At 41.4% G+C, this 13,919-nt stretch overlaps 1 protein-coding gene across 3 annotated transcripts in view; it reads right to left on the reverse strand.

The window, feature by feature from the left end:
• The window catches only part of PACRG (parkin coregulated), a 513,183-nt gene that overhangs the window by 249,065 nt on the left and 250,199 nt on the right, over positions 1-13,919 (reverse strand). For all 3 annotated transcript variants that reach the window (XM_070461507.1, XM_070461508.1, XM_070461509.1), the window contains exon 3: positions 6,490-6,661. In XM_070461507.1, coding sequence (XP_070317608.1) covers positions 6,490-6,661 — 172 coding nt within the window. The remainder of the gene's footprint in view (positions 1-6,489; positions 6,662-13,919) is intronic.

The following is a 13,919-nucleotide window of genomic DNA, read 5'->3' on the forward strand; positions in this document are numbered from 1 at the left end:
CCGGAAGGTGTGCACTTTAAAAACACGAGGAGGGAAATAGGGCGAACAGCTAAGAAAAAAAGAAGTCAAACAGGAAGGAGGAGCAAGCAGAAGAGGCAGAAAGGGGAAGGCATGAAGGGTGTCTCCAGGGACAGAAAGGGAATCGATGAGCTGTCTGATGCTCGGAACATGGGGAAAAGAATGTTCATTTTCTAGACCCTGAAAAATTTGAAAAAAAAAAAAGCAAGCATATGGGCTTCCCAGGTGGCACAGAGGTAAAGCATACACAGTCCAGCGCAGGAGATGCAAGGCGAGTTTGATCCCTGGTTGTACACAAAACAAGCAAACAAAATGAGAGGCAATGACCAATGCTAAGGAAAATGAGTTGCCCAAGAGAAAAATGGAATCATAGTAATTGTGCAATCTGCGGTGGACAGTTATTTGCTGTTCAGTCGCTCAGTCGTGTCCAACTCTTTGTGACCCCATCACTGCAGCACGCCAGGCTCTCCTGTCCTCCACCGACTCCCAGAGTTTGCTCCAGTTCGTGTCCGTTGAGTCGGTCATGCTATCTAACCATTTCATCCTCTGCCACCTCCTTCTCCTTTTGCCTTCATTCTTTCCTGGCATCAGTATCTTTTCCAATGAGTCAGCTCTTCTCATCAGGTGACCAAAGTTTTGGAGCTTCAGCCTCAGCGTCAGTCCTTCCAACGAACTTTCAGGGTTGATTCCCTTTAGGATGGACTCGTTTGACCTCCTTCCAGTCCCAAAGGACCTTAAGAGTCTTCTCCAGCACCAGAGTTCAAAAGCAATGATGTCATCATGAGAGTGTAACAATTGATTACTGATTTATACAAAACTTGCACAAAAAAATATTGAAAGGCTGGAGGAAGAAAGAAGGCAAGTTTGGGTAGGAGAGGCAAATTCTTACCATTATTCCGTGTGTGATAGCCCCCACAAGAAGCATACTGTTGGAACAATCAGACAGTGGGAACTCTCTCTCAAACAAGTTTTCAAACCAAGGCTCTTTTCTTGTGATAAGTGATTATTTCTCCTGTGTATTTGTGATCATCACAAATTATCTGATTTTCCTTTTGTCATCGTATTGCTTTTTTTTTTTTTGCATGCTCCTTTGGCTTTTTTAAAAAAGTTGTTGTCTTATGACAGTGTTTCATTTCTCTTTCCCTAGTATTTCATCTGATGGGCTTCCCTGGCGGCTCAGATGGTAAAGATTCTGCCTGCAATGCGGGAGACCTGGGTTCAGTCCCTGCGCTGGGAATATCTCCTGGAGGAGGACATGGCAACCCACACCAGTATTCTTGCCTGGAGAAACCCATGGACAGAGGAGCCTGGTGGGCCACAGTCCATGGGGTCACAAAGAGTCGGTCACCACTGAAGGACTAAGCACAGCACAGCACAGTACTTCATCTGATAGACCATCTATTTTAATCTGCTGATAGATACTTTCAGGGTCTAAACATCAAACTTTATGTATCTTTAATTAGTCACATCATGAATGAAGCGGTTTCCCAGATGTATTACATATAAGAAAATGACCATGCATCTGTCTTCTACCAGCTCATTCCCCAAATTGCTCTCAAGCCCAGGGTCTTGCAGCAGGGTCTGAGGCGTTCCAGCATAACCTTGACCCCACAGCCTTGCCTTGACCCCAGAGCAGCAGCCTCAACTGGGGGCTTCTTAGAAATGTGGCATCTCAGATTCGCTTCACATCTACTGACTGTGGAACCTTTATTATCCTGGGGTCTGTAAACAATTCATGTGTGCAGGAAAGCCGGGAAGTGGTGCTTTAGAAGGGAGGCAGTCCCCTTGGTTTGGTAAGGATTGTACATAGATTTTAGGGCCCAAGGTCAGGCCATGGAGGAAGGACCAGCCTCTTACTGTCTCTCAATCAAGAGGTTTGCTCTTCTTCCAGAAGCACAGAATATCAGTCTAGCAGCTGATTGTTCTGCCAGAACATGATGTCATTGTTTACACAGCCCAGAGGGTCATGACAACAGCATCTTTATTGTGAATATATTTATCAATGTAAATTCATCCTCTTTACACACATGGAACTTTTCATTAAATTCTACTTTTCTAAAAAAAAATTAAACTAACTACTCCTGCCTTCTTTTCCCCCCAATATAGCTTTTAATTTAAATGCTTAAGTGTTATTTGCTTTCATATGTAAAGAGAGCTTATATTCAGATTTTGTTTTTCACAAACCAATTTGAAATTAAATTTTCATAGCTGATTATTTGCTTTCACATTTTAACCTTACTTTGTGCTTTTGGCTCTTAGCACTTCCTTGCTGCCTACTCAATTTCATTCTTTTAAAATACAGACTCTTTAAATACTTTATCATCTCCATTGACTCTGAAGGTTTATACCCCAATTCTCTGGATTTTTGTTGTTGCTGTTGTTGACATATTATACACAAAATAACTATTTGACATTTCATGCAGTTTTGAAACTCTTTTCCATCAACTATTTAAACCTAACCCTAGATTTAGTGACTTAATACAACTTGCTTTTCAAACTGTGACATCCTCATTTTTGGGTTCTTAACTTGGCTTTACTCTCAGAGGTACAGCACACCCACGGTAACCTTGTGTATGAAGGACAGGTGGGCGTTACGCTCACTGAGTCCATCAGTCTTCTTCTTCTTCTCCTGCTCCTTCTTTCTTTTAAAACCAATTTTCATTCAATTTATTAATCACGCCTTTTTACTCAGATGAGTAAATGCACATAAGTTATTTCTCCTCCAATTCTCATTGCTCTTTGGAATTTACTCTTACAAAAATGCCTTAGCCCATGCTATTGTTATTTCTTTGTGTGTACCATTTTTTTCCCCCTCTCCAGATGCTTCTCTTTGTAATGAACCTTTTCTACCTGCAAATGAAGGGCCACTTTTTATCTCTGAAAACTTCTTTCCATCCCCTCTGTCACTATCATCTCTTTTCCTGTTGTTTTGATGATTCCCCTGGGGACCTCCTGTAACTCTGAGCTCCTGCAGGCATCCCCTCTTCTCCACTTTATGCTCTTCCCTCACGTTGCTTGTCATCCTTGTCTTTCCTAAGGGTGGTTCTTAAGGCGCTGGTCTGCGTGTACCATTCCATGTTGTGCGGTTGATGATTTTCTGTGCCTCTGTGGGGAATGTTAATTCTGCTGTAACATTAGTTTTCCTTTTCTCACTCAGCATTGGCTTATTTTCATGTGAGTCAGGCCTCCTCTTGTGAATTTCTCCCTTATCTTCTTGAATCCTGAGGATGTCAAACACATTTGTATGAGTTTCTTCTGGATCCTAGGCAAAATGTTGTCGAGGTATTTTTTTTTTCTCCTGTGATAATTCATATTTTCTTCCCTGTGTGTAGCAACTTGTTTTGAATGGCTCCCATGTGGCTGGGTTATTGTTCCTGTTCTTGCTTTGGCTGAAGACAGAGAGTTCTCAACCCCGAGTCTGCAGGTTGCTCTTGGAGCCTCCTGGTCCCCCCGCGGCTAGGAGAACCCCCTTCCGCGTTCGCAAGGCAAAGTTTCCAGGGACTTCTTCCTGGGATTGCTCTGCTGGATTCGGATGGATTTCTGTTCTCTTTGCTGGATGGAGTGCATAGAAGTCTACGGTGCACAGTCTGGATTGCTCAGAGGGTCCTTCCCGTTTCATCCTTGCCCACAGCGTTTTGACGTTGCTCTCAGCAATCAACGCTCCATGGCCAACACCGAATACTCTGTACTGGGACTGTTTGTACTTTTTGACCCAGAGTAACTCAAAAAGGTGGAAATGAGACAGTGGGAGGGGGAAGGGGAACGCCCACAGTGATGCCCTAAAGCATCATAAAGGGAGAAAGGTATTAACTGAATGCGCACTGTCCCATTATTACTCGATGACCCCACTTGGATCTGGACCCAAGGAGAAGACAGTGAAATGTCTTATCTCTTTTTATACTAGAAAGTGTAGAGACTCTGAATGTGTCCATTTCTCCTTACAGTATTATCAACCTTTTATTTAGTTGAAATAAACTCCAGATTCTATACATACATAGGCAGGTAATCCCATTTACAGCTTCACAGGGAGTTAATATATTTTGCTTTGCCTTCAGAGATATTCATTATCTCTAAATTAGAATTCAAGAAAAGTTGTTAAAGTCCTTCTAGCTGGTGGTGGTGGTGGTGAGGTTAATTTTTGTCCTGGGAATGAGTCAAAATTTTCCTAGTAGTGTGGTCTGAAAATAAGGTACATAAGAGCGTGATGAATTACCCAGTTATGTGCATCATCCTGCTTCTAGATCGATGAGCTTCCTTCCAGAATTCAACCTGAAACATGTAGCTTATGTACGTAATGTCTTTCACACTGTGCTGGAACTGTGCCTGATCTTGCAGAGTTAATCACTACTCTTTGCTGAGAGAAGTTTGCCTTTCAGTGAAGCAGACAAATTGAGAAAAACAAGCCGAGTGAGGTTTCAGGGTAAGTGTATAACCACAGAAGCCCAGGATGGCAAACAAGGGTATCTCCCGAGACAGGTTGCCATTGCTTCTGGAACCTTAAATGATCAAATCCATGCAGATTAATAGTTACGTGCTGCGGTTGTTTTGTGGCTAAGTTGTATCTAACTGCTTGCAACCCCATGGACTCTAAGCCCGCTCGGTGCCTCTGTCCTTGGGATTCTCCAGGCAAGAATACTGGAGCAAGTTGCCATTTCCACCTCGAGGGGATCTTCCCGACCCAGGGTTGGAAACTGAGTCTCGCGCGTGTTGGCAGGTGGATTCTTTACGGCTGAAAGTGACTATTCCCTGACAGGTCATGTTTACTGCATTCTTCATGTTTTCACTCATCAGTAAATGACCTTTGGGTGTGGTCATGTACTTAGAACACATCACTTCTCTTAACTCACTGAATTATTTTCAAAACACTCAGATCAAATAAGATTGAAAATCCTTCCACCTTGGCCTACAATATGATATTGCTATTTGGGGATGTTTTGTAAATGGTATAATATTTTATAAATAGTATAATCAAAGTATTACTTAGAAACTCTCTTTCTGCCCTTCAGTGTTTTCAACAGAGCTATGAGGAGGAGACTGCTGAGAAGGCAGAGATTCCAACGTGAACAGTTTATTGTCAAGAAAAGAACAGATTTTGGAAGTTGCAGCCGTTCTGATGGGTGCAGGAGGAAAGGATAATGTACTTTCAAGATAGTTCCTGGGTAGAATGTTCTGGGCCTTTTGTGTTTATCAATAAAACTGGTACATCATTTTTAGAAGATGTAGCATTTCAACTAGGATTTAACATATTTAAAAATTATGACTTGTTGGAAAGAATAAATCACTTCTGGAAAAGGTTTCAATATAACTCAGGATTATATATCCTTCCAGAAGTTCTTTAAAGATCAGCCCCTTCACTCAGCTGATGTATGGGTGGAAACAAAAAGTGGTTTTTAATAAAGTTGGCTCAGACAGTAAAGAATTTGCCTGCAATGCGGGAGACCTGGGTTCAATCCCTGGGCTGGGAAGATCCTCTGGAGAAGGAAATGGCAACCCACTCCAGTGTTGTTGCCTGAAGAATCCCATGGACAGAGGAGCCTGGTGGGCTGCAGCCCATGGGGTTGCAGACAGTCAGATGCAACAGAGTGACTAACACTTCCTTTTGAAGAGTCCTTTCTCCTTCCACACTGTTTTCACAGCAGGCAGCAAAGTCCTCTTGTTTGGTTTCACTTTCTATGTCTTGGTGGAAACTGGGAGTGGTCAGTCATGGATCTCTTAGAGAAAGACATGAGAGCAAGTTTTAAAGCTGACTTGACTTAAGCAGTGATGGAAGCTCTGCCTCAAAATATGGAATTCTAATGACACTTTAGTGAAATCAATAAAACAGTGGCCATGGATCAGATTAAGTAATCCAGACTGTGGGAAATAAACGATTCTGTCTTGAACTATCTTGTTCTTATTTTCACCACACCACATGGCAAGACTACCCCTGAGATGGTGAGGGTGGGAGTGCCCGTATCCAGAAGACCAGGCAGGCGTCCTGTCCATCAACCCGGGCAGTGGTCCATCCTGGAGCCTCGAGTGAGTGGAACTAGGGGTGGGGAAGCACAGACGTGCTCATCCCGTGTGCCGTGGGGCAGCCAGGCCCAGATCCAGCGGGTGGATGCCTGGGGCAGCCCTGGCTGGGAAGGGGTGGGCTCTCCTCTGCCCCTGGGCTGCTCAGAGGCACTGATCCCTGCTTTCTATCAGCAGCGCGGACAAAAGCAGAAGCAGCCGCAGGCGGGCAGGTCGGCAGCCCCGGTGCAGGCAGCATCCGGGGCCCCGCGGGGGCCGGGCCTGGCCACTGGGACTTGGAGGGATCTGATGGGACACTTCAGGAGATCTGGAGTTTCTGGCCCCGAAAGTCGGTTTATAAAAATTCCTGCAAAACCTGGGGATAAACCTCAGTCCATTGGGTTTTATTGCTTAATTAGCGAGTTGTCAGCAAGTGGCAGCATATAAACTGAGTGATGCTTTTTTCACCTGTTCACTTACTTTTTATCGGGATAATGAGCTGTGGAATGACAGGAAGAATCTTGTTCCCCCCGTGTTCCAGCATGTCGTGGATTCCTTGCCGAGCGAAAAACTCATAGGGAAATGTCATTTCACAGAGCCCATCAAAAAACAGAGGCAGATAATGATGGTAATCCAGCTTCTCAATTTCTACCTGAAAGGAGAGAGAAAAAAAAATAATGTCATGTGAAAACAAAAATGAGGCAAAGCGTGGCTGGCCCAACTGAGAAGCTGTCAGCAACTTAGGAGAAGTAAGTTCTTCAGAACTTCAGGAAGGTTTCAGTAACCAGCTCATCTAATGACCAGAAGTATACTGTCATGTCTTTAATCTAGAAACGAGGTTAAAATCATTGATATTTAAATCTCACCATATTAAAATCATAATCTACATTGGGAGCATTTTAGTATTTTGTGTGTGTGGGGGGGGTGGTTCCTAGGTTAATTTTTTTCTACCATTTGGTACAAAGGCAATAGTGAAAAGGGGTTCAAGAAGTCCAGGTATGTATACTGAAAAGACTTAAAATGGGGAAAAAAAACAGCTGAGAAGAGGTTAGCACCTGAATTTCTAAAAATAAGAATCTAATTGCACATTAATATATCTTATGAGATATGTCTTTTCAGGCCCTGGCAAATATGAAAGTGAGGGGTAAAATATGATCCCATGGATGTCTCCTGGACCTGGAGATGTCTGGATGTCTCCTGGAGCTGGATGTCAAGTAGAATGTTGGGGCCATCGAGAAAAAATGGGAAAGACAGACATTGGGCTGAACTTAAATAGACCACTGACACATCAAAGTTAAAATATCTCAAATCTCTGGTCTGTTTCTTCTGGGGGCAGAGATATATCACTTTTCCACCTCTATATACTTCACTCTCAATAATGCCTACATGACCTCCTGTCCGGACCTTTGCAGTTGTATCAAGCACCAGCAGGAATGGGAACAAAAATTGCAGAAGAGAGAAAAGAGGTGGTATGTCGGGAGCTGTTCACAAGTAGATTTGTTCTAGTCCAGATCCTCTATTGTCTAGAATATCCATGAGCTGACTTAGTACCTGCAGGTGACAGAAGGGGTGGTGAGGTCATGGATGGACAGTAGCCAATAGACTAGGATTGTGGATATAACACACCTACAGGGCAAAGGATGCAGTGTTCCCAGGAAGAGGTGCAAATTTCCCCAGTTTTCAAGTCCTTATGAAAGCACCCAGCTTCCAATTATCACTGTAATTAAGTGAGGATTCCATCAGGACCTCAGAGAAACCCTTTTACGTTAGGAAGTTTTCAGAGCCTCCAGTTCTCGCCCAGAATTCTGGAGTGTCTATCCTTCCTGCCCCTGGTGTGAATAACAAATAATAACTCCTCCACACTTCTGAGTGCTTACCATGAGTCTGGGTGAATCAAATGTCCTCAGATTCCCCAAGTGGGAGGTCTGTCTCCAGACTGCTCGTGAATTACCCGGCTAACTAAGGAAGTAAGCACTCAATATTTGAATGTTCATGTCCTTTTGGAAGTAGGGCTTGGAAAATAAATCCTAAATGGAGGTATATACAGATATAAGTTTTACTTTGTATTGCTTGAATGAGTAAAATTTGCTTTATTCATGGTAAAAGCTTATGAAATCTGTATTTAATACTAACCTTCTCAAGGATTTTTGGGTATTTGAAAACATTTTAGAGCGCTATTTTTAACAATTAAAAAAAATCAATACATCATTCAGCTTCAAAACGTAGAGTGCTATTGTCTACAGTTTTACCTTGTAACCTAATTTTATAATGTGTCACCTGTACTATATTTTTCACTTTTTGCTAAATCTTTTTAAACCCATTGTTGCATTTTTACATATGTCTCTTATAAAGGAGCAAATCATTACATTTTGTACTTTAATATGAGCTAAGACTTTGTATTTTAGTATATGTCTGGCTAATGTCTGTCATCTTAATTTTTGGTCTCTGAATGTTATTTTCCATTTACTTTTTCCTTTCAATTTTGTAGTTTTGTTATATATATTGTTTTATTTACATTTTGGTGTGTGATGACTTTAAAGATAAAATAGCCTGTATAAATATTTCATTGCATCTATGTCACAGCTTTCTCAAACATTTAAAAAATGTATTTATCTTATTGAAGTAAGTTAAAAATATCCTACTAAGATAACTGACATGCCCATTTTTCCTTGGAATTTTGTTGATATTTGGGGGTATGATTTGGAGCAACGACTCCAACATCAACAAGAGCACCAATAAAATGTCATTTTATGGCACCAAACACGACTGTGAATACTTATGTGTACTAGTTCACTTAATCCTCATAACAGCTCTAAGTATGAACAGGCTCTGTCGCTCAGTCCTGTCCGACTCTTTGTGACCCCGTGGACAGTAGCCCGCCAGGCTCCTCTGTCCATGGGATTCTCCAGGCAAGAGCACTGGAGTGAGTAGCCATGTCCTCCTCCAGGGGATCTGCCTGACCCAGGGACCAAACTTGTTCCCGTGTCTCCTGCACTAGAAGGTCAGTTTTTTACCACTGAGCTGGCTGGGAGGACCAACAGCTCCAAAAGGTAGGTATTATTGGCATTTCACTTTTCAATATGAGGAAACTGAGGCACAGAGACGTTTAATACTTGCCTAAGGTTTGCAGCTAGTTAGTGATAGAACTGGGATCCAAACCCAAGCAGGCTGGCTGCAGGACATGATACTCCTTCTTAGGCTTTTTTTCTGGAACGTCAAAGTTCAGCATTATTGCAATCTCCCTTTATCCTCTTGTCTCTGTCTTATCATTATTAATGCAGTTTGTCTTAGTCTAATTGAATAATGATATTGCTATCACTAATTTATCTACTATACCTTTTTCTATCCTTTTACTTTCTTCCTTCTCTGATATTATATTTATATATATGTGACATTATATATAAATATATATTTTATGTATGGAGGTTGATAAGTTTTATTTTTATATTTAAAAATTTTTATTGGAGTATAGTTGCTTTATAATGCTGTGTTAGTTTCCATTGTACAGCAGAGTGAATCAGCCACACATATACATATATTCCCTCTTTTTTGGATTTCCTTCCCATTTATGTCACCATAGAGCATTGAGAAGAATCCCCTGTATTTTAAGAGTATCTTTTCTAAGTACCTTATAGCTGGGTTTGTTTTTTCCTTTCCCATTTTACACTGTGCAACCAAACGACAAATTTCAAGAATGTACATGATTTCAAAAGTTTTAAAAAAGAAAGAAAAGCAAAGGGAGAAGGGAGAAGGGAAGGAAAAGAAAAGAGAGCTGGTGGCTCAGAGCTTAAAGCGTCTGCCTGCAGTGCGGGAGACCTGGGTTTGATCCCTGGGTGGGGAAGATCCCCTGGAGAAGGAAATAGCAACCCACTCCAGTGTTCTTGCCTGGAGAATCCCATGGACGGAGGAGCCTGGACGGGGTCGCAAAGAGTGGGACACGACTGAGCGGCTTCACTTTCACTTAACACCAGACGAAAGACTGAGAGAGATGGAGGAAGAAAAAAGATGATCTCTGTGTCTTTAACTCCTCCCAGCACACTGACCACAGCAGTACTTTCCTATCAGAAATTCTCTTCTTGGAAGTTCTTCTTCTGGCCTGTTTATCAATTATTTGGCATGTCTATTTCACTCAGACCGATTGTCTTAATAATGGAATAACAACTTGCCGTCATATTTTGAGGATGAAAACTTCTTAAAACTCTAGACGCGTTGCTACTTGCCACAGGGTGATTCTCTACACCTAAATTTCTTTGCTGTTTACATATCTTCTAAGATTTCTTCTTTATCATTATAAGGTTGTTTCAGTTGATGAGTTTGGCCAGGCCTTAGGAAACATTCTTACGTTTCCATTTGCAATCAGGATCTCTGTGTATTTGTTTTGTTTTGAATGATCTATCTGAAATGATGTATCTGACTTGGCTCTACTGTATTTTTCTTTTTTATCCGAAGAGTTCCTTCTCATTGCCACCCGATCTTCACCTTGCTTTCCACAATAAAGGTGTCTGTGCTTCTTTACCCTCCTTCTCGCTTCAACCCACTTCCCTGCGGCTTCACCGCTCTTGCTTTCGCCCAGGTCCCCGGTGACCTTCACTCTGCCGGGTCTTCCCGTCCCTTTCGGCTCAGCATGGCGCAATTGATCTCATGACGATGTCGTCCCCAGGCCTCCTGACAGCGTGCCCTAATCTCTGGGGTTCATCCTTGATTTCCTTCCTTCATCCAATCCGTCAGAAGGTAGATTGATTCTATCTCCAAACAGATGTTTAGTTCATTCCCTTCTCCACCGTTTTATTTACTACCCACTTAGCCTAAGCCACCAACCTTCCTTACCTGGACTACTGCAACAGCCTCTAATTAATCTCCTATTTGGGTTTTTCCTTCCTGCTTCCTTTCTCTGTCCATCTGGGTCTTGACCTGCTGTGGCCCCTGGCCGAGGGCCCCCAGGGCCTCCCTGGCGGGTTGGTCCCTTCCCTTCCCACTGGCCTCCTTGCAGCGCTGTTCCCTGGACACACGACGCCTTCTGTCTCCCCTCTCCTTCCTCCTTAGAGACTCCCTGAATGCACTTTTCCTGTCCTTTCCAGGCCTCTCAGTCGCTGGCAGCTCCCTTTCATCCAGATTTCAGTTCGCCGAGGCCCTCTTACCCCTGCCTACCGCTCTGTTTGATTTTCTTTGTGGTTCTTATCATTTATCCATTGCAGTTTCTTAAGTTCTGTTGTGTGGGGAGCTTGCCATTGCCTAGAAGGGTGTTTGGCACCTAACAGGTGAATTCTCAGTAAGCATGTGTTTGAATTTTAATTCTGACCTTTTGAATCTGCCCTCTGGGTTAACTCTTTGAGCATCGTACTCAGCTGAGGAGCAAAGGCTAGAGGATGAATGACCGTATCTGGAGCCGAGGGTGGGAACCCCGGCAGAGCGCATGGAGGCTGGTGTTGGACGCCAACCCCGTGACGCGAGGAAGCACGTACGTTTCTACATCCTTAGGTATCCTACAAATAAAATGCCATGTTTTCTCCATTAAGACTGCAGCAATTATTCATATTTCAGGAACTTTATATTTTAATAGATAGCACAGACTTCTCCGTGCTTCTGTTTACCCTCATTTCACTAGAAATCATTTAGGGTTTAATAATATGCTGTTCTGTTAACCTTTAAAACTTTAGGAGGAAAAGTTTCTCTTTTTCACTGTATCATCAAAAACAAACAGATTACTGTGGGTCTATAATTAATATGTTGGAATAACACAAGATCATCTTTCTAAAATATCTAGGTGTTGAGAATAATGCAAGATTAAAACCAAAATTTAAACTAGACATAAATGAGTAGGTCTCTTGTTTATCTTTGCGTGTATATTTGTCACATGACAACGACTATCCTTTAGAGGTCTTTTAAATTGTCAACTTCTTTTATTCATTCAAACTTACAAAAGATCATTTTTACTGTTCATGTAGTGATAAACCTTTTTCAGTTACATAAATTAGTTTTCTTTTAAGATAACTTCTTCATAACAGATAAGTTATAATTTATGTTTCTTTACTATTACTTTAAAAATAGTAACTTTCAAACTACTATAAAATTCAGGAATCTTCTTCAAAGTTTATGCAAGAACTCCTGAATTCAAAGAAAGCTGTTTGAAATGAGACAAAGAACAAGAGCTGTCTTGAACATATCAGATAAAATTTCATGGTAAAATACTGATTGATGACAGCCTGGATATTAACTCTAGAAATATCAAGTATTTTACTCACAGAACTTCTCTCTTTTAAATTTATGTTTTATAACTTTTTAAAGATCACATAGTATCTACAAGTTGATCTCTAAATCTGACAGTGACCTTTAGTCAAAAGCAACACAATTCTAACTTCACCTCTTCTATCAAATATTTTTTAATCCCCATGACAAATATGCAAGGAAGAATGCTGCAATGAAAGATCAGAAAACCAATGAGTTTATGAGTCTCATTAAAAAAAAAAACCTCAAATCAAAAACTTACTTTTACACTGTCTATACCCTTGCTTCGATTAGCAAATGAAGTATCATTAATAGTATCTGTTATTATGAATCCTATTTTAATAACCAAGAATCTTGCTTAGAATCACAAAAATCTGAAAAGGTATACTTACCTATTAATGTATTATGACCTCATCTAGACTTCTTATGACATTTCTAACATAAAGCTTTACCTTACTATTTTCAATCCTTAAGACAACTGTTAAACTGCTCCAAGAGACCTCACAAATAAGCACTGTTTACTGATGATATTGGAGAAGTAAATGGCAACCCACTCCAGTATTCTTGCCTGGAGAGTCCCATGGACAGAGGGGCTGGGCGGGCTACAGTCATGGGGTCGCAAAGAGTCAGACACGACTGAGTGACTAATACAGATGATACACATAACATATTTCAAACACGATGCACTTCTCTTTTTCACATGTGTGCGGATGTGTTTGTGATGAAGAACCCCTGGTGGCTCGGATGGCAAAGCATCTGCCTGCAATGCAGAAGCTGGGCTCGATCTTGGTTGGGAAGATCCTGGGGAGAAGGGAATGGCAACCACTCCAGTATTCCTGTCTGGAGCATCCCATGGACAGAGGAGTTGGCAGTCTACAGTCCATGTTGTCACAAAGAGTCAGACACAACTGAGTGACTAACGCTTTCACTACATTTTCTCAACGATACCAAATATATAGCTAAAATCCTGTACATGATTGGAAAAGTAAGACTTTTAAGGTCAAAAATGTTCTTTAGTGTCAAAAAGGAAATTTCACACAGGATAGATAATGTGGATCCTTACACTGTTACAAAGTCTTAAAAAAAAACCCAAAATGCATTTAATTTGAAGTTGAAGTTAGCAAATCCTCAGATATAGAGATAAAGACAAAAAGCAGAGTCACAGAAATGATAGTGCCTGACCCGAGGTTGTGTCAGACACAGATCACATCATAAGACCGAGAATGAGCTTTTAAAAATCTCAAGAGTTAGGAAAAGAGAGCATTTGGCAAGAGAAGGGAATTAGGCTGAAACTCCTGCACTCGCTGGAAACCTTAATGTGCTGTCTCACTTGTGAAAACAGGACCAGAAACTCTCTTTCCACAAATTTGTGGGAATAGGAAGTTTAATGTTTGACAAAGCTCTTGATGGGAAAAACTTCACTTGAGAAACAGAAACCCAAAAGAATTAAGGAATTAACCAAAGAAGTCAAGGAATTAAGGGGGAAAAAATGTTTTCAGATCATGGATGGGAAACTTCTGGGGCTCAGATAAAAGCAAATGTGGAAGTGCTTAACAGAAATATTTGCTTAACAGAAAATATATAGTATCATTAACCTTAAAATTCAATAGCAGCTTGGAAAATAGACTGGTTCCAGATTAAAAGAGAATAGGGTTCTGGATCACAGAACTGAGGGGCCAACACAG

This window comes from Odocoileus virginianus, chromosome 34, assembly GCF_023699985.2.
Source record: "Odocoileus virginianus isolate 20LAN1187 ecotype Illinois chromosome 34, Ovbor_1.2, whole genome shotgun sequence".
Taxonomy (NCBI): Eukaryota; Metazoa; Chordata; class Mammalia; order Artiodactyla; family Cervidae; genus Odocoileus; species Odocoileus virginianus.